Genomic DNA, 22,180 nt, shown 5'->3' with positions numbered 1-22,180 from the left:
TTTTACATAAAATCATGTTATTTTTAACCCAAATTTATTGTTAAACATGACGGATTCTATTATTATTCATAATAACAAGTTAATCAACTTCAAATTTAAAAGTAATTTAAGCTTTAGATGAGATTCTATATTAGATTCTAAAGTGTTCTGTGTTGTTCTTCTTTTAAGAGTGTTCTTTTTTGAGCAATGCCCTATATATATATATATATATATATATATATATATATATATATATATATATATATATATAGGCTCATGATCAAATAGAAACCACTCTTAAAATAAAAACTAGAAACCAGTTTCCCTACCACTATTTATAACTACGGGTATCACTAATTTATACTGCACTAATCACTGTTTTTATACATTATGTAAACAGCGATTTTTATTATCAAAATTGAGATAATCTACTTATCTAAACTATTGATAATCGATTATAGATGATCAATTTCATCCGTAGGAAGGTTCTTGGCGGTAGGAAGCCGCAAGAGAAGTTGTATGATGATGGTAAGTAGTCCGTTAATTTTGTAAGTTAGATGGAAAGTGTATGTGACTATTGGTGATGATAGACAGTGGTGGCAAGTGATAGAAACGTCTAGTAATGATGGTAAGAGGTCCATTATTACGATCTGGGTGAAGATGATGGTCATATACGTTGCATATATGTGTATATATATTTATATTCGCGAGATATGCTATATATAAATTAGTGATATGTTATGTACTAATTAGTGATTTCTGTAGTTAAAAATAGTGATAAAAACTGTTCAGAAACTGGTTTTTAGTTTTTAGGCTAATTTGGTTTCTATTGGAATATGACTCTTTCTATATATATATATATGCAAGTGATCAAATAGAAACTAATATTATTCTAGAAACTAGAAACCACTCCTTGAATCACTATTTATAACTACAGAAATCACTAGTTTCTCTGCTGTTAATCACTAATTTATACAGTATATTCACCAGTTTTTTATTTTTAATAATTGAAGAAAATTTACTTAGGATTGACATTGGTGGTCGATTATTGATGATCAATTATAGTTGTAGAAGATATATAATGGTAGAAAATGGCGGGATGAGGTATGTGGTGATGGTAGATAGTCCTTAGTAGTGGCAAGTTATGATGACAAACGGTGATAGGCAAAGTCATGGTTGTAAGTGAAGGCGGCAGTAGTGGAAGGAGTTGATAATGATGCCAGGAGTTTCATCAATGTAGTATGATTGAATATGATGATGATGTACGTTGTATATATGTGTATTTATACATCTATATTTGTCAGATTTTTGCATATATAAGTTAATGATTTCTGATATACAAATGAATGATTTTTGTAGTTAAGAATAGTGATGAAAAACTGGCCAGGGACTAGTTTCTAGTTTCTATACTAATTTAGTTTCTAATGGAGTAAGCCCCTATATATATATATCCTCTAAATTTGATAAGATCCGCTCCAATTGATTTCCAACCCGAACGACTTGTTTTTCAATCTTTGCGGTCTTGGTTCCGTAGTAGCAAATCAGAAAGATTGAGAAATAGAACCATCTAATTTGATTTGTTCTCGATAGCCATGAGATGATCGGCTCCTATTATACCCGTAGTCTCTGGAGGATTTCTAGATGAGAACCAACTATGTAGCATCTACATCGAGAATTAAAGTATTGTATACGTCATTAGTCCGATCCTTTACAGGAACTACCCGTAATAACAGACTTGCTATTGATCCTGTCACCTTAATTGTTATTTGAACAAGTCAATGCATTATGTACTTTTAAATAATTATGTTCAATAATAAATAATATAAGAAGTATGATATATAAGTTCCTCCATTATCTTACGAAAAAAATTATAAAAATTTAAATCAACTCCGATAAGTAAAACTTAAATCAATTCCGATAAGTGTTTTCTAAGAAACCATAGCATTACTTTTTGTTGACATATATAATACCGGAAGTCATGTATGCTTTGCCACAGCAGCAAGTGCATGCAAAGCGAAATGTTGGTGATCAAGCTCATGCATAAATCGTTATTGCAGATTTCCTAGTTTAGTCGGAACTCTGAAATTTAATATATTAATACACAGATATGAGATTGTGAGAATGGTGTTCATGGTTGCTCATCATCTGTTGATTTTGTAGGTGACAAATTGATGCCTTGAGGAGATTTGCTACATTTCTCATTATTTACCATTATAATGTCAGTACCTGTACCCATGCCCATCCAAAACACAATGTCACCTTAAATCATTCCTTTTAGATTTCCCATCTCTGAAGGGATACTTCAATCAAGATTGTTACTTGAGAGATCAAGTATTCAAAGGTCACTTTGGTTGCAGAATGAGGTTGATGCTAGTGAGCCAATGAGAGAGTTGTTACGTAGACTCTAGAACTTGAAGTTCAAATAATTGGGAAATATATTCTAGGAAGTTACCTGTTATGTTGTTGTCATGGAAATCAAGATATTCTAGATTTGTCAGATTTATTAGGCCCTTAGGCAGCTTGCCAGAAAACTTATTTTCCCCTAGTGCAAGGATACCTATTAGTGTGGAAAATGACACAGGATGAGAGATCTACATAATAAAGTAAGCCAAGAGGATTAAAAACTGGAAACAGACTTTGGAATGAGCCCAAATTTGTTTCCAGAAAGCATTAGTACCTTGAGTTTCTTAGCTTGACCTATATTTCCCCCATCAAAATTGTTTCTTCGGGGAGCCAAGAATGATAAATTTAAAGATTTAAATAGGTGAGAAGGAATTCAACCAGTAAGGTTGTTAGCTGACAGTAGTAAACTTCCAACATTTATCTCAGCAAGCCATTGCGGGAGTCTTCCTGTGAGGTGATTGTTACTCAGGTCCAGAATATCAAGATCCTTTATTGTGGAAATCCATTCTGGAGTGTCTCCTTCAATTTTGCAAGATCTTAGAGACATTTGAGGAAGCATACACTTTGTATTTATTTTAACATTGTTTTTCCAAATCATCTTATTTTAACTCTCCATCTCAAATAGCCAGGAGGGTATTTCTCCGGAAAGCATATTATCTTCAAGCATAAGTGTTTCTAACTTGCTCATGTTTCGTAAAGATCGTGGGATTACAGCTGAGAAACTGTTTTTGCTCAATGCCAAAGTGGAAATGTTTAACAAGCTTCCAATCTCACTTGGAATCTGCATTCGTAAATATATTATCCCTCAAATCCAACGGTCAGAATTATAACAAAAATTTAATACCTCCTGCGCTTTTTAACCGCTAGACGGGGTCATTTTACCTCATCCAGCTAGGACTGAGCATTCGGTTCGGTTAACCGAATACCGAACCGAAATTACCGAAATATTTCGGTTCTGTTAACCGAACCGAAATATTTCGGTACCTAATTCGGTTATGGTTTTCTGGCTATTTCGGTTTTTTCGGGTTTTTTACCGAATTAACCGAAAAAACCGAATAACCGAAATATTTAAAATAAAAAAATATATTTATTTATTTATTTATTTATTTTTCAATACATTAAAACACAATGGGGTCACCATTGAGTTGAAGATATGATATTTCGCCACCATTCGATATGAAAGTCTCTCTTAAAACAATATCTATAATAAGATTGCGAAACAGTTTCGCTGAAATAACTGCAGAAAAACAAAATAAAAGCAAGCACCAGAAAGCACTGACATGGTGAAATGGTATATGCAAATTATGCAGAGTGCCTCCAGCTTTAAAGGTGAAGTCTAAAGAGTTCTGGAACCGTATCGCATGAGTAGCTGATTCAAAGTACCTCATATATAGACTCAAGTTAACACCACAAATTAATAATTATAATTAAAAAGATATAATAATGTTGGTTGCTTGCCTCCTAAATTTTTTTTCTCCATTATTTTCATATTTTTTTTATTAATTATAAAATTTCGGTTTTTTTTTTCGGTATTCGGCTTTAACCGAAATAAAAATTTCGGTTCGGTAAAATAACCGAATTAAATTCGGTTCACTATTCGGTTATGATTTTTGAGCTTATTCGGTATTTCGGTAATTCGGTTCGGTTTTTACCGAATAATCAGCCCTACATCCAGCGGTTAAAAAACGCTGATCGGGTTACATGATGTATATATATAAAAAAAATTATCTTATAATCTGGGCCGCTCGATATTAATCCAATGGCCCAGAAAAGTGATGCTGGCTAAACCGTCCCCGGCGAGTGCCAGGGATCGGCGCCCAATATGTAATGCCTGAGTTTGCACGGACTCTGTTAGAAGTCTATATGGTAAACTGAGTGCCTACTTGTAGTGGTGTTGTGTTCGATTTTTCCCTTATTTTCCTTTCCTTATACTTTTAAGCCTCCAACTCTGAACGAGTCAACTGAGATTTGTCACGGTACTTAGAAGTGTAAATGACGTTAACTATTCATGAGACATTCAACGCTTTTATGATTTGATCATGACAAAGGAAGGCACGCGTGTTTTTATCAGGCCTAGTGGTTTGCCATTGTTTTACTTCTGTTACTTGTTTTCGTAAAGTGGAGTGGGCTGGTGGATGCTAAATCATAAGGATGTATGAACACAATTGAACAATGTAAACTTTCCAATGAATTAATCATACACTACAACAATTCTGGACATTTACGACGGATATTTTACAACGGAAAAGGTGGAGCGCAAAACTTACTGACAGAAAACCAAAGAATAAATTTTTTAACTTGAATGTGATTCAGATGAGTAACATGAGCCGTACGTCTATGTAATACGAAATTAATGTTGCTTAATCAGTTTTTCTCTCTGTTGATCTTGGTTATAGATTAGTTGGTTACCGAATTTTCATTTAGTTGCATGTTAGAAATTTGATTAGAGAAATGTAATACATGTTAGAAATTTTCATTTAGTTTCAGGTACAATTCCATAATCATTTCAGAAGCTAAATTAATTATCAGTATTAGATGTGAGTAGCAACAACCTAAGTGGTAAAATCCCGTGGGGCCGACCTTTCTAAAAACTCTACCTGGATACAGCATCTATCAGTCTTGAAGCTACTCACTATTAAGTGAAAACTACGATTAGGAGTACGTGAAGCTACTCACTATTAAGTGAAAACTACGATTAGGAGTACGTAACGCGACTGTTATGCGAAAGTGACTTAAATTTGAAGCTTGCTACATTAAAAACATTTTATAGTATAATTTTTTTTTAAAACACAGGATTGTATATATAATACTTGTACTACCTGGAATAGTGTTTAAATTGTCAATCTAATTAGCAGGAGTATGTATATATGCATAATATTTCTAGAACATGACTGATACATTATTTGAACAAAGAATTTTCAATCCTAATCCCAAAGAAACTACAAGTCTACCAAGATTTATAAACAACTGTCAATGAAGGGGAGCGCTAAAACCGTGAACTCTTGGCGAGGAAAACTATTTACTACAGTAGGTATTAAGCTTCTTCACTTTTCTTTAACACACTTTGCTGACATATTTGGCTAATCAACTTGACATGGCTAATCAACTTGAACCATGCCACTTTTGCGACAACTAATCAAAATTACACTATACGGTTTATCACATAAAATTACATGAAAATTCTGTAAATAACTAATCGATAACTATTTTGTCAAAGAAAGCTTTCTAGTCTGTGCCCATTAGCACATAGTAACAACAAGTTCCTACTAGGTGGCAGATTTTATGGGTGGAAATTTTTGTATAAACAGGGATCATCATTATTAATAAGATTGGAGCCCATAAAAATTTGTCACCTAGTTAAATAGTTATCTTATTGTGTGTCCCTGGACACACCCCAGAAAAATCAGGTAAAAAACTAATCGAAGACTACAAGAGAAGGAGAAGGAAAAGAAAAGTCATCAGAAGAATAGCAACTTGTGTTACAGAAAGACACAACCAGACGGTGTCTTGTTGAACTTTTCTCCGGTTCTTGTAGATTAGTCTTAAAATCAATAAATGATCAATAATACTTCTGTGTCCTACTTGAAAATTGTCTTGCAACCACTTAATGGCCATTAATCTGTTCATATAAACATTTTAGTATTGGTCCCAGACTTGGAACCGGTATCATTTCAAATGGTATTAATTCAGAAGGTTTCACAGTAGACATGTGCTTTACTCTATTAAACAACTCTGCTTCACAACAACTAGCAAAAGAAACACAACCCATCAAAAACAGTCCCTTCTCCGCTTCAAGTCCTCCTTTATCGATGCCTACAACACCTCAGACCCATCACTTTTGGACTTGGGGTCTTGGGACTCCACTTCTGATTGCTGTGCATGGAATAGAGTTGTTTGCGGTTCCCATTCACGTAGCATAGTAGCTCTAAACCTTAGCGATATTTATACTCAACTACAACACTATAGTATCAATCCAAATATCTTAGACCCCATTTATAGCATCACATCTTTATCGCTTCTTAATATCTCTTATAACTTTATAGGAGGGGAAATTTCAGGCAAAGGATTGGCTAATCTCACGAAACTAGTTCACCTTGACATGAGTTCGAATGAGTTTAACGGCACAATTCCAGCACAAGTTTTCCAGTTGAGGAATCTGCAATTTCATGATTTATCTTATAATTCACTGAAGGGTGGTTTAAGTAGTGAAGTTGGCAAGCTTGGAAATTTGAGGACTCTAAAGTTGGAAGAGAATCGGCTTGATGGATATGTTCCTGTGCAGATTGGAAATCTGACAAAGTTGCAACACTTTTCTATCAATTACAACAAATTTTCGGGGCGTATTCCAGATTCAATAGGGTATTTGAAGGGATTGGAAAGATTATACATGAGCGAAAACAGTTTCAGTGGTTTAATACCTCCATCAATAAGTAACTTGATCAGGTTGGAAACACTTCTCTTGGAAAATAATAGGCTTTCTGGAGAAATCCCTTCAAGTTTGTTTGACATAGAGAGTCTCAAGATCTTAAATCTTGGAGGAAACACATTAACTTGGAATAACAATGTCAAAATAGTTCCCAAGTGTATGCTTTCTCAACTCTCTCTCAAATCATGCAAATTTTCTGTAGACATTCCGGAATGGATTTCCACTCAGAAAAATCTTGATATTATCGATCTGAGCGACTGTAATTTGACAGGAATATTTCCTATTTGGCTTGCTGAAATGGAAGTTAAAAGTATACTTCTGTCGCGTAACAAGCTTACTGGTGCAATACCATCTCGCCTTTTTCAATCTGCGAGTTTATCCATTCTAGCTCTTTCAAAAACCAATTTTTCAGGAGAGTTGCCAAAAAATATAGGTGATGCTAATAACATCAAGGTACTTATGCTGTCTGCAAACAGTTTTTCCGGGGCCATTCCAAGATCCATTGCTGATATCCCTCAACTAATGCTATTAGACTTGTCAAGAAACAAATTATCTGGCAACACGTTCCCAGTTTTTGATCCTGCAGATTGCTCACTCATTTATGTTGATTTGTCCTCTAATGAACTTTCAGGTGACATTCCTGTGTCATTTTGCGGAGGAACCAGTATTCTTGCACTGGGGGGAAATAAGTTTTCTGGTATGTTGCCTAGGAAACTCACAAATATGATAATGCTTGAATATCTTGATCTCCATGACAACAACATTGTTGGAAAAAAATAATAGTGAATATCACAGCAACAATGTGTAGAGCAGTTATATTATATACGCAAGAACAGGCAAACAAAATCACAACTATATAGCATGCACGAAGATCATATACACAATTAATCAGCGACTGATAATTAACAAGAAAAGACAAGAAAGGCGTACCTTACACCGACGCTCGGAAAAGAGCACTGAACAGCTGAGTCACCTAGCCCTTCGATGAAGACTAGGCTGTTCTTGAAGTGATTATTGCCCCACTCCGCTGTGATGGGTGTCGCAATATCGCTCCCAGGATAAAACAGCACAGACCGAACCGCTCACAGACACGGAAACGATCAACAACGACTAGCACCTCAATTCGCCCAAAAAATCTATGCAACTCATATACGTTTGCAAGATAGGCACTTAGAGATCCTACTTAGAAAATTCTCAATTTGCCCAAAAAATCTTTGCAACTAATTCACGTTTGCAAGATAGGCACTTAGAGAATTCTCCCTTAGAAAATTCTCAATTTGCCCAAAAAAATCTTTGCAACTAATTCACGTTTGCAAGATAGGCACTTAGAGAATTCTCCCTTAGAAAAAATCTCAAGTGTACTTCTCTTTATATAGGGACAAGTAGTTGCTCTCTTACTATTTTACTCGATGTGGGATCAAGTCACAAAATAGTAAAAACAAAACAAAACAGGTTTTGTTCATTATTTATATTGTTCAGATTACTTAATATTAATATTATATAATATATTCAGAGTCTGATTATTTAAAATAATCCCGACTCAATATATTTAATATTAATAATAAAATAATCAATATAAATAAACTTGTAAAAGATATAGAAGTTTTTACTAGCACTAGGCCACACACAAGCATTCCACTTGTATTAGTAGTTGTAAACACACTAATACAAGATGCTATATAAACTCCATAATTTTCTTTTACAAAATCAATGTGGGACTAAATCCACATAACCCATTTCAACTGAGCAACTTTGCCTCAATATATTTATGGATTTCACTAAGAAAATATCTTAGATCCAAGTACGAAAGTTTAAGTCCTCATAGCAAGGAACAACCTCCAACTATTAGTTTCCGGAAATTACATCAAGAACATATATATAAAATATGACTCAAACTTTTCCATTTTCTAACAATCCCCCACAAATCCATAATAGAATTGCATATCAGATTTCATCATGACTTGTTTTTTCAGAGTCGGTACCCTTCCGGGTTTGAACCCTCCTAAGTCCTCTACTTCGATGGCTACTGGATATAGATGGAATGTTTCACCTTGAATCTTTATCCATTGGGTGTAACCACACTCCATAGACGACGATAAGTCAAAGGCTATGGTGCCAATCTACGGCTCTGAGACATTAATGGTCGTGTCTCGATCCTGTTCGTCGAATGTTTCAAGGAATAACCCTTTCCTCTAATTGCGACCTCACAATTACATTCGCTTAGCTGGGCATCTCCAGAGATGTACTGCAACCATCTCGTCAAATGACTTGACCCCATTCAGAGTTCTAAAACTCTTGCTATACTAGCAGTGACAGTACCTTTTAGGTTTACAGGGGATAGACTCAGATACATCGGTATCTCAAGTTGTAGTTAAAGGTACTACCGATCCACCCTTACAGCTTGTTTACCACATTGAATACACTTCGAGGGATCTCCTCTCAGGTGTATTGGGTTCCCGCTGTAGATGAATCATGATGGGTTATCAGTCCCATCCCCAACCTCGACTTAAGGACCATAGCATGCTCAAGTCCTTTAGTCAGAGGATCGGCTAAGTTATCTTGAGTACCAATGAACTCAATAGCAATAGTCCGATCAAACACCAAACCCCTTATAGACTTAAGTCTAACTTGGATGTGCCTATTTGTTTTAGCATTATACTTCGCACTTCTGATCTTGTCGATAGTTGTACGGCTATCACAATGAACAGAAATTGCCGGTAGCGGACGACTAACTACAGGCAACACAGACATAAGTCCATGTAACCATTCAGCCTCCGTCCCCGTGGCATCCAATGCACACAACTCAGCCTCAAACGTAGACCGAGTTACAATAGTCTGTCTAGTCGACTTCCAGGATACTGCTCCACCCGCAAGGGTAAACAGATATCCAGTCACTCCATTGGAACCAGACTTCTTAGCTATCCAACTTGCATCACTATATCCTTCAAGCACACTTGGATATCTCCTGTAGTGCAACCCAAGATATATGGTGCCTTTCAGATATCTAAGTACTCTATCTAGAGCATCCCAATGAGTTCTGTTTGGACAGCTTGTATATCTTGCTAACTTAGACACAGAATATGATATATCTGGTCTTGTACCATTAGCAAGATATTGCAAACTACCAATAATCTGAGAATATCTTAACTGAGACACGGGTACACCTGAAGCATTCTTGATAAGAGCAACTTTAGGATCATATGGTGTACTAGCAATTCTACAATTTGAATAACCATACTTCTCAAGTATAGATTTCTCTATATAATGAGATTGTGACAAGGTTATTCCCTCAGTTGATTGAGTCAACTTGAGACCAAGAATCACATTCGCCTCACCCATGTCCTTCATTTCAAAGTGTCTTTTCAAGAAATTCTTTGTCTCGTTAATAATCTCAATACTGGTTCCAAACAGTAGTATATCATCCACATACAAGCACAACACAATATGTTCATTTCCTTTAACCTTATAGTAGACACACTTGTCATTATCATTAACTATAAAATCAAAAGTCAAAACAGTGTCATCAAACTTTTTGTGCCAGTCTCTAGGTGCTTGTTTCAAGCCGTAGATGGATTTGACTAACTTACATACTTTGCTCTCATTGCCAGATGCAACAAATCCCTCAGGCTGATCCATATAAATCTCTTCTTCAAGATCACCATGAAGAAAAGCTGTCTTTACATCCATTTGATGGATGATAAGACCATGTACGGAAGCCAATGCTACAAGCATTCGGATCGTTGTCAATCTTGCAACAGGAGAGTATGTATCAAAGTAGTCAATACCTTCTCTTTGCCTAAAACCCTTAGCAACCAATCTGGCTTTATACTTATCTATTGAGCCATCTGGTTTCATCTTCTTTTTGAAGATCCACTTACATCCTATAGTAGAACACCCAGGAGGGAGGTCAACCAACTCCCATGTTCCGTTAGAAACAATAGAGTCAATTTCACTCTTCACAGCGCCTTTCCAGTGCCTAGATTCCGAAGAATCCATGGCTTGTCGGAAAGTCAAAGGTTCGTCCTCGACATTGTAAGTGATAAAATCACTTCCAAAGTCCTTAACTACCTTTGCACGCTTGCTCCTTCTAGGTTCCTCAACTTCATTAGGAGTAGAGCTACTAGCAGGATTTGCCCCCACATTTGTCATCTTTTCCACATAATCGGGAATAGAACTAGATGTGTGAGTAGGATCATCACTAGAAGAACTTTGAGGTATACCAGTCTTCATAGGGAACACATCCTCAAAGAATGTTGCATCACGAAACTCAACTATCGTGTTTGCCACTATACCATCTATGTCAGATTTTAATACTAAAAATCTCATAGCTGTAGTGGTTTCGAGATAGCCCAGAAAGATACAATCAACAGTTTTCGGCCCTAGTTTCTTTCTCTTCTGTTCAGGGACAAGTACCTTAGCAAGGCACCCCCACACACGAAGATACTTTATACCAGTTTTCCTGCCTTTCCATAATTCGTAAGGTGTCTTGTCCATATGTTTCAGAGGGACTCTATTCAGAATATGGCAAGCCGTATTCAGAGCCTCCCCCCACATGTACTTAGGCAACCCCGAATTAATCAACATACTGTTAATCATATCTTTAAAAGTTCTGTTCTTTCGTTCTGCCACCCCATTAGACTCAGGTGTATATGGTGGAGTCACCTCATGAATTATACCATTGCTCTTGCAAAATTCATTAAAGGTGTTTCCCGTATATTCACCACCTCTATCAGATCTCAAACGTTTAAGTACTTTACCAGTTTGTGTTTCAACTTCAATTTTAAATCTAATGAATTTTTCAAGTGCTTCATCTTTATGTTTAAGCAAATAAACATAACAATATCTACTACAATCATCTATAAAGGTAATGAAATATCTACAGTGTTCCTTAGTCAACACACCACCAAATTCACATATGTCCGAGTGCACTAAATCTAACAAGTCAGAATCCCTAACCACACTATGAAAAGGTTTCCTTGTTAGTTTAGCTGTCACACATACTTGACATTTAGTTTTCTTATCAATGGCATGCTTTGGAATCAACTCTAAGTTCATCATATTCTTTAGAGCACCAAAATTTAAATGACCAAGCCTAGAGTGCCACAAATCGGATGATTCAATATTATTAACAGAAGGAGAAGCAATATCATTAATAAAACCGCCTAAAACAGGCTCCACATTTATTAAAAACAAGCCATCTGACAAGTAGCCCTTGCCAAAAAACACACCAGTCTGAGTAATAACTACTTTATTACACTTTAAAGAAAGTTCAAAGCCATTTTTAACTAAACAACTTCCACTAATAATATTTCTTCGAATCTCGGGAACATGATGCACTCTAGAAAAGGATAGAACACGCCCTGAAGCAAACTTCAGGTCCACGTTTCCTATTCCACGAACTTGAGCCGCACTAGCATTCCCCATCATCACTGTCATCCCATGAGCCTGTTGATAAGATACAAACAGAGTAATATCAGCACAAATGTGCACATTAGCTCCCGTATCAATCAACCACTCATTAGACATATAAGTGGAAAATAGTTCATGGTTGTACTTAACATACCCGTCATTGGTTTCAGAAGCAACAGCCTCACCAACAACCATGTTAAGCACAGGCCCATCAGTGGTTCCAAGCACAGTATTTGCTTGTGCTACCACCTCAGCTTTCTTTGCTTTCTTTACAGGACAGTCCTTACTCCAATGACCAACCTGTCCACAAGACCAACATGGTTTGTTGGCCTTTGATTTCTTAGCCTTGCCCTTGTCAGTTTTGGGCTTAGTGTTCACCTTCTTAGCGACAGACTTTCTTTTCTGTCCCACAGTCACTACATTGACCTTCGAGCTACCAGATTCAGTTGGCATCACATGTCCCTATTTGGACTTGTGCTGCTCCTGCACAGAGATGTCCAGCATCAGGTTAGTCCAAGTGATCTCTCCCTTCTGCCTTTTCAGGGAGAGTGCAAACTCTTCCCAAGATTTAGGGAGTTTTTCAATCACAGACATAACCAAAAACTTTTCAGGAAGGTCCATTCCGGACTCCTTCAAAGCATGCACCAACGTCTCAAACTCATGCACCTGCTCAGTCATGGATTTTGTATCCACCAGTTTGAAGTCCAGGAACTTAGCCACAGAATACTTTTCCAACCCTTGGGAGTCAGTATTGTGTGTCTGATCAAGCTTCTCCCACAAGGTCTTAGCAGTGTAGGAGTCAGATGAGTAAACATCGAACAGAGTGTTCGTTAAGGCTGCTAGTATAGCAGCCCTAGCCACCCCATCCTTTTCCTCCCACATAGCATAGGCCTTAAGGGTTTCAGCCTTTTCCTGTACCACAACTGGTTTCTCATACTGTAACACCGGCCACAGACCCTTAACCGTAAGCCACAGTTTCATCTTTTTCTGCCAGCGAGAAAAAGAAACTCCCCCACCAAATTTATCGGGAATACCCGAAAATCGATAGGCTGTGGGAAACGATACGTAGTCCGGTCGATGTTACTAGTAACACCAGACCCAGAACCAGTAGTACCAACAACCGAATCACCAATTTCGTTAACCATCTTGCTTACTTACGCAATATAACAACTAATCACTTCAAGATTGTTGGAAAAAAATAATAGTGAATATCACAGCAACAATGTGTAGAGCAGTTATATTATATAAGCAAGAACAGGCAAACAAAATCACAACTATATAGCATGCACGAAGATCATATACACAATTAATCAGCGACTGATAATTAACAAGAAAAGACAAGAAAGGCGTACCTTACACCGACGCTCGGAAAAGAGCACTGAACAGCTGAGTCACCTAGCCCTTCGATGAAGACTAGGCTGTTCTTGAAGTGATTATTGCCCCACTCCGCTGTGATGGGTGTCGCAATATCGCTCCCAGGATAAAACAGCACAGACCGAACCGCTCACAGACACGGAAACGATCAACAACGACTAGCACCTCAATTCGCCCAAAAAATCTATGCAACTCATATACGTTTGCAAGATAGGCACTTAGAGATCCTACTTAGAAAATTCTCAATTTGCCCAAAAAATCTTTGCAACTAATTCACGTTTGCAAGATAGGCACTTAGAGAATTCTCCCTTAGAAAATTCTCAATTTGCCCAAAAAAATCTTTGCAACTAATTCACGTTTGCAAGATAGGCACTTAGAGAATTCTCCCTTAGAAAAAATCTCAAGTGTACTTCTCTTTATATAGGGACAAGTAGTTGCTCTCTTACTATTTTACTCGATGTGGGATCAAGTCACAAAATAGTAAAAACAAAACAAAACAGGTTTTGTTCATTATTTATATTGTTCAGATTACTTAATATTAATATTATATACTATATTCAGAGTCTGATTATTTAAAATAATCCCGACTCAATATATTTAATATTAATAATAAAATAATCAATATAAATAAACTTGTAAAAGATATAGAAGTTTTTACTAGCACTAGGCCACACACAAGCATTCCACTTGTATTAGTAGTTGTAAACACACTAATACAAGATGCTATATAAACTCCATAATTTTCTTTTACAAAATCAATGTGGGACTAAATCCACATAACCCATTTCAACTGAGCAACTTTGCCTCAATATATTTATGGATTTCACTAAGAAAATATCTTAGATCCAAGTACGAAAGTTTAAGTCCTCATAGCAAGGAACAACCTCCAACTATTAGTTTCCGGAAATTACATCAAGAACATATATATAAAATATGACTCAAACTTTTCCATTTTCTAACAAACATTACAGGTAATTTGCCAGAATTTCTTTCCCAGCTATCCTACCTTCAAGTTCTTAGTCTACGTAACAATTCTCTACATGGCTCACTACCAACCAAGTTGTTCTCCAACCAAAGTAGCCTCAAAATCCTTGATCTCTCAATCAACAATCTTGTTGGAAATGTCCCATCGGAGTTGGAAAATCTATTTGGAGGTTGGGCTTTATATGCAAGTGGACCTGATATTGATAATGAAATGGAGCTGAGCTGGACTGAGGGCACGATTAGATCCTACAGGGGCATGTTCACTTTTACAATAGAAATCAATGACCTTACAGTGAATTGGAAGAATGCTATACAAGGTCTCTCAAGTCATAACCAGCAGTTCTATTCTTTGCTAGACTTGTCGAAGAATAAGCTCTCCGGTATTATTCCAGCTTCATTAGGAAAGCTCAAGTATCTAAAGCTACTGAACATCTCCAACAACAGGCTCTCTGGATGTATACCACAAAGTTTTGGGGATCTTGAGAGTATAGAAACATTGGACCTATCCAACAACAATATTTCTGGTACAATTCCAAAGTCATTTATGAAGTTAGATGAACTCTCTGTGTTAGATGTGAGCAACAACAAGCTAAGTGGTGAAATCCCGCGGGGTGGACAAATGGACACGATGAATGATCCGAGTTATTTTGCTAACAACAGTGGGTTATGTGGCATGCAGATCAGGGTGAAATGTTCAAAAGACGAGCCACCACCAGATGATGGACAAGAAGAGGATGACCTTGATGAAAAAGAGGAATGGTTCTTGTGGACAGGAGTGTGGATTGGATTCCCACTGGGCTTGATTTCATCAGTATTAACAGCATTTCTTGGTGGGTATTTTGTTATACCGATAACAAAGTACCACTCGATTCACTATAGGCAAAGATGAATGCAGTGTGTCATCTAGCACTGGAAGCCCTTGGATTACATTGCTCAGGTTGTTATCTTTGTTCTAAAATAAAAACATTGTGGGTTGTAATTATATTATTGTAGTTTTCCGATTATATTTTCAATGTAGCTAAAATATTTTATAAAAAAAAACAAAAACAAGTAACATCATTCTTGTCTCATCTCATTTGTGATTTTTGTTGTTTCAAATTAGAACAATGCATTCAAAGAAAATATTAATAATTATGTAAAATATAGAAATTAAATATTATTTCTTTCATTAAAATAGATTGATATTATTTATTAAGAACATAATGAACTTGGTTATTATAAATAATTTCAACAATCTAAGAGTCATGGCTAAAGTTCCGCACTTTAAAAGAATTGTATAGTATGATTCTCTATCTTAAAATTTATTTAGCATTCAATAGATTACGCAAAAAAATTATCTAAATTAAACCAATGTAAGACAATGAATATATGCCTATATGATAATATTAATTCTAGCACATTATTATAAAGTGTCATTAATCTAAAAAGGGTCAAAAAAATTTACTAAATCTCTATCAACATTATCAAACTCACAAATTCCAATGTACAACTATACAATTAGCATCAACACTATTGATGTTCTTAATATTAGAAATTATCAAATTGGGATTTTGGGTTTGATAATTCATGAAGAGTGTCTGTGTAGTGTAGTTTATCATCTTTTTTTTAGAGGACAAAGAGTGCTTGGATTATTCATCTTCACAAGCCTGATCGATATATATAAGTAGCGGAGATAGTGAATTGGCTAATATATCCTTCTTTCACTGAGTCCAAATGTTCTCTTTATTAGCAATTCAAGGTTGGCATGTTTGATGCAATGAAAGATGTTATATTGGTGTTTGTGTGAAAGTAGATAAGTGAGCAAATATAGTAAAAATGTAAGATGTAATATAGGTGTGTGGAAACATGTCCTTTTATCGATCAGTTTTAAACAGATCAGTATTATAATTGATGAGGAAAACAATATTCTTATAATTGCCAATGGAGTATATTGCTGAAGAATATATATGTATGGTATCATTCCTTAAATGAATCAAATTTAATGACCACAATAATAATTATACAACATCAAACCTCAAACTAAAATAACCAAAAAAAAAAAAACTGAAATCAATTGCATTGTAATCTTGCATCTAGAATATTAAAATGTTATAATATAGATATAATTTGCAACAAGGTGAAATTCTTATTTTTATAGAAAATGGAAACATAACAATGATAAAAATATTAATTTCAATCCATACTTTGAAGAGACATAGATCTCTCTCCAAAGACAACAAAATATGAGAACGACTAAATAGATGGAAACATAGTCAATTTAGAATCTTGAATCTATAGCACTCAAACAAAAGGTGCCTCAATGAACAAAGGATTTCTATAAATTACTACATCTAGAACCACGTAACTTACGGTGGTCATTGTCCGCACTGTCCCATAATTTATGTCGCCGTTCCATCTGCGCACCATGACGTTGAAAAGGGTAGGTAATGAGATAGGGGAAAAACAAGCCCCTGAGATAAAAATCATGTCAAGAAATTCTTCTCGGATCTTAAAAGTCTATTCGGAACTTCCGAATACATATTGATAAAATCTACCAGCGCGACCCTGCCAAATCCACGAAGAACATTAACACAAACACGATTCAACATAGAAAAGCAAATTATCCAATTTATTAATTCCACTCCGGGTGGAACATTTAATGACACCACATTCGGGACAGATTGCCCTCTATTGGGTCTATTTCTCGACCCACGACGATGTCCATGACGCCGGGCTGAAGAAACTCCTCCGCCGTTACCCATCGCAACATTAACATTTGACATATTTGATGAACGCGAATGAAGTTGGAAAGTAATTTGGCAGCGGCGGATCAAAAGAACAATGCACATATATAGACAGAGATTTAGGGCAGGGTGTTTTTACGGCGCCTTGAGCCTAAGATTTTAAAATTTTAATTATTTATTATGTATTCATTTTTAGTTTAATTTTTTAATTGCCCTATTTTGTGGAAAAGTGAAAGAAAAATAAAATTTGTTTAACTTACTGAGTCATGTCTAAAAAATAATATTTACATACTTGTAAAACTATTTAATATAAAATGTGTGTAAATTGCTAGAAGGTATGTAAATATGATATGTATTATTGTACTCATAAATGTATTATCTAACAATTTACACATTTTATTTAAAATTATTTTTTAAATATATAAAAATTTTATTCTTAAGCATAACTTTATGAGTTAAACAAATTTTATTTTTCTTTCATATTCCCATTAAATAGAGCAATTAAACTATTAAATTAAAATTGAATATATAATAAATAATTAAAATTTTAAAATCTGAGGCTCAAGACATCATGAAAACACCCTCCCTTGTATCTATGTTTATATATGTCCATTTTTCTTTTATTCTGTTGCTGCCAAATTACTTTCCAACTTCATTCGCATCCATCAAATATGTCAAATACTAATATTGTAGTGGGTTCAGAGGACTTTCTCATTCCAAGCGTCGTGGACATTCTCGTGGGTTAAGAAATATACCCGATAGAGGCAATTTGTCCCGACATTGATGTCACTCAATGTTCCACCCGAAGTGGAGTTAATAAACTATATAATTGGCTTCTCCATGTTGAACAATGTTTGTGTCGATGTTCTTCAAGGATTTGGCAGATTTGCACAAGTGGATCTTATCTATTTGTATTCGGAAGGTCCGAATAGACTTTTAAGATCTGAAAAATTTCTGGATTGATTTTTATTTCAAAGCCTTGTTTTTCCCTATCTCATTACCTAGCATTTTCAACGCCATGGTGCGCAAATGGAACGGCGACATATATTATGGAACTGTGCGGACAATGACAATTGTAAGTTATGTGGTTCTAGATGTAGTAATTTATAGAAATTCTTTATCCATTGAGACACCTTTTCTTTGAGTATTATAAATTCAAGATGCTAAATTAACTATGTTTCCATTTATTCAAGCCTTCCTTGTGATTTTGTTGTCTTTTGAGAGATTTATATCTCTTTAAGTATAGACCGAAATGAATATCTTTATTATTGTTATGTTTTCATTTTCAATAAAAATAAGAATTTCAGCTTGTTTGCAAATTATATCTACGAAATAAAATTTTAATATTCTAGATGCAAAATTACAATTTAATTGAATTAAGTTCAATTTTTTTGCTTATTTTAGTTTGGGTTCAATGTTGTATAATTATTTTGTTGCAAACAATGATACCAAACATATTCTTCTGGCTACTCCATTGAGAATTACAATAATATTGTTTTCCTCATCAACTAAAATACTGGCGTCAACTGCAATACGATCAGTTTAAAACTTTATTGTATATATGCTCACTGTATCTGCTTTCACAAAGACACCAATATAATATATTTCATTGCATCAAACATACTAACCTTGAATTGCTAATAAAGAGAGCATCATGACCATTTAGACCTAGCGAAAAAAGGATATATTAGCCAACTCGATCAATTATCTTCTCCTTATATATATCAAGCAGGCTTGTCAAGATGAATAATCTGGACACTCTTTCTCTTCTATAAAAAAAATGATCAACTACACTTTACAGACACTCTCCATGAATTACAAAACCCCAATTTCTAATATTAATAACACAAGTTCTCTGGCTTTGATAATGTATATAGAGATTTAGTAAAGAATTTTAACCCTTTCTAAGATTAATAGACCAATGACACACATCTTATAATAATGTGCTAGAATTAATATTATCATATATTCATCGTCTTTTATGATAATTGTTGAATTTATATTTTGAGTAATCAAATGAATGCTAAATAAACTTTAAGACAAGAATCAAATTCTACAATTCTTTTAAAGTGCCGAACCTTAGCCAAGCTCCAACATTCTTGATTGTTTATAATAACCAAGTTCATTATTTTCTTACTAAATAATATCAATCTATTTTAATAAGAGAAATAATATTTAATTCCTATATTTTACATAATTATTAATGTTTTCTTTGAATACATTGTGCTGATTTGAAATAACAAAAATCACAAATGAGATGATACAAAAATAATATTCCTTGTTTTTAATTCTTTGAAATATTTTAACTACATTGAAAATATATCTTTTTTTTACATTAAATATTGTTTATATGTAACAACCGAGAAATTTACAAGTACGTAAGCATAAAATTATTTTATTTACCACGTCGGGAATATTATTTTATTTTATTTTAGAATTAGTACGGTGAGGTACGGAATATTTTATTTAAGAGTATGTAGTGGTGTAATAATAAGTTTTTGCTGACCGATAATAAATTCACATATGTACACTAATATTAGAAATATTTGTCTGGATATAATGAGCCAATGCGAGGTTATAATTTAGTGTTTAGCTGATATTTTAAGTCACCTAGTATGAAAAAATATAGCTGGCTAGCTTAATTATTTATTTAACGAAAAGAGCTACATTATTACCCTCTGATTTAATAAAATTTATAAAATATTAATATATCGTAGTTGAGAGCGGATATTTTTTTAGAAAACACGCAGCATTTAATTGTGCGGGCTATTTATTTAGAATTTTGTTTGTACGAAAATATATGCAGCCTCGAGTATTTATTTAGTTACCGGCTCAGGAGCTAATATTATGTTTTGAGCCGGAATAATTATTTTATCTCCATATCTCTTTAATTAATTTAGAGATTGGTCCAAAAATATTATAACAAATAATAATAATATATATATATAATTTATTCGATAATTTAAATTATTATTTTATTTCAGTTTCGGAAATTACCCGAAATAAACGAAACGATACGAGAATAAGTTGAGCCGAGCAGGAAATTTGTTTCGGATAAGGGTGCCTTGGAATTTGAGCCAGGAGATTTTAAAATTTGCACTCAAACAATTTTGAGTAGCGACCAAGGCACTTGAGTGGTCACCAAGTTATGCACAAAAATTTAGGTTAAAATAATGAAGTAATTAAGATTTAATGGTAATTAAGAGTGCCTATAAAAGGCAAGGGAAATCAGTAAAATTTTCTTTTGATACTTCCACTAAGGAGAAAACAGAGGAGCTAAGTTCAAGCATATTGATCAATAGTTGTTTCAGTAAGGTATTTAAACCCACACTTCATCTTTTCCTTAAATATGGAATTGATTGAGTTTGGTTTTAGTGATTGTTTATTGAATATTAAACTCCTGTGGACCATTTTATCTATCACTTTTGCCTTGATAATTGATAATCAATAAAACCAGTACATATAAATCAACATATAACATCATGAATTCCACCCAAATATTTAACAATTAGGGTTAGGGTTCTTAATTAAAAATTGGGTTATTGGTGAATAATTGAATATTGGGGGGATTGAGTTTGAAATTGATTAAGCTTGGCGGAGCAGTTGAGGCGGAGGATTGGAATTGGGGGCCGCCGGAGGGAAGGCCGGAGCTCGCGTCGGCAACGCCGACGGAGCTCTGCAGAGGCAACTGGTGTATACAAAGGGGGGGAAGGGGTTTGTGTATGTATAATTGATTGTGGCGAGGGGGAGCACAGTGGAGCGATGGGGTGGGTAGGAGGGTGGAGCAGATGAGCGAGAGAGACCAGATGGAGGAGGAGGGAAACGATCGGAGGAGGAAGGGAGAAGTCGAAGCTGACGACGCGCACGGCGGTGGAAAGGCTGCGACGGCCGGAGGCGGCGGTGTTGTTCGAGGCAAAGAGAAACAGGGCGAGAGATGGCGAGAGAAAGAAAGAGAGGGCGAGAGAGAGAAGAACGAGAGAAAGAGAGAGAGAGAGAGAGAGAGAGAGAGAGAGAGAGAGAGAGAGAGAGAGAGAGAGAGAGAGAGGGAGAGAGAGAACGAACGGGAGAGAGAGGGAGAAAGAGAGGGAGAGAGAGAGAGAGAGAGAGAGGAGGAAAAGAAAGACTGGAGAGATGGTGGAAAAGAAAGAAAAAGAGAGACTAAGGGCAATAAAGACTTTCCACACAGCTGAGTTTATTTAAAAATAAAATAAATATAGAATTCTTAATTTTATAAGATTATTTAAATAATGGTGTAGAATAAGATTATTAAGCCAGGTACGGAAGGCAATAGTGTTAAAATTTGTTAGTAAGCGGACATATTAATAAAAAGGTCATATGTAAATAAATTAAAAGTAGGAAGTAATTTATATAATAACTAGGCTATAGAGTAAGATTAATTTGTGGGTTTATAAATTAAGAACTTTAATAAATAAATGAGTTAGTCATTGGGGTGGCATTGGAAGGTTTATACTAAAGTAATTAATTAATATTCCGAGTAATACATTTAAAATAAGTTGATACCTAAAAACAAGTCGGTAGCTTGAGACGGATTATTTGTCAAATTAATGACAATAGGACAAGTGGCATTATTAATAGACAAATGAATAATTACTATTTAAATAATGGAAGACTAATTATTACTCAACCTTAATGAAGCATAAATTTTTTATAATATAAAGGTAATAAGTTGAAGTATAGCGTTAGTCAAGAGATTACAAGGAAAATTAGTGAAAATATTCGTAGTATTAAATTATTAAATTCTTTTAGATAAATTTCTAAACCACGATTTTGTGTGTGTTGATTAGAATACCTATTTAATATTTGGAAAAGCGGAGCCGCTAATTATAAAGCTAAGGACGCCAGGCAAGTTCGCTATTCCTTT

The 22,180-nt window shown here is 34.9% G+C and overlaps 1 protein-coding gene across 1 annotated transcript; it reads left to right on the top strand.

Moving 5' to 3' along the window:
• Window positions 1-1,060: 1,060 nt before the first annotated feature.
• On the top strand, window positions 1,061-15,464 carry LOC108201428 (receptor-like protein 46). The gene is made up of 3 exons (XM_064085375.1): window positions 1,061-1,083; window positions 6,073-7,570; window positions 14,556-15,464. The coding sequence occupies exons 1-3, from the start codon at window positions 1,061-1,063 to the stop codon at window positions 15,462-15,464; spliced, it is 2,430 nt and encodes an 809-aa protein (XP_063941445.1).
• Window positions 15,465-22,180: the final 6,716 nt, after the last annotated feature.

Source organism: Daucus carota, chromosome 9 (genome assembly GCF_001625215.2).
Source record: "Daucus carota subsp. sativus chromosome 9, DH1 v3.0, whole genome shotgun sequence".
NCBI lineage: Eukaryota > Viridiplantae > Streptophyta > Magnoliopsida > Apiales > Apiaceae > Daucus > Daucus carota.
Note: the sequence above shows the minus strand (reverse complement) of the source record. Positions and strands in the feature narration are given on the sequence as shown.

Bases quoted from the DNA above. Each gene is read 5' to 3' on its own strand.
- LOC108201428 (XM_064085375.1), top strand. From the start codon at position 1,061: ATGGTAGAAAATGGCGGGATGAG. The intron at 1,084-6,072 runs GTATGTGGTGAT...GTATTAATTCAG, and splicing joins GTAGAAAATGGCGGGATGAG to AAGGTTTCACAGTAGACATG. The intron at 7,571-14,555 runs ATTGTTGGAAAA...TTTCTAACAAAC, and splicing joins TTGATCTCCATGACAACAAC to ATTACAGGTAATTTGCCAGA.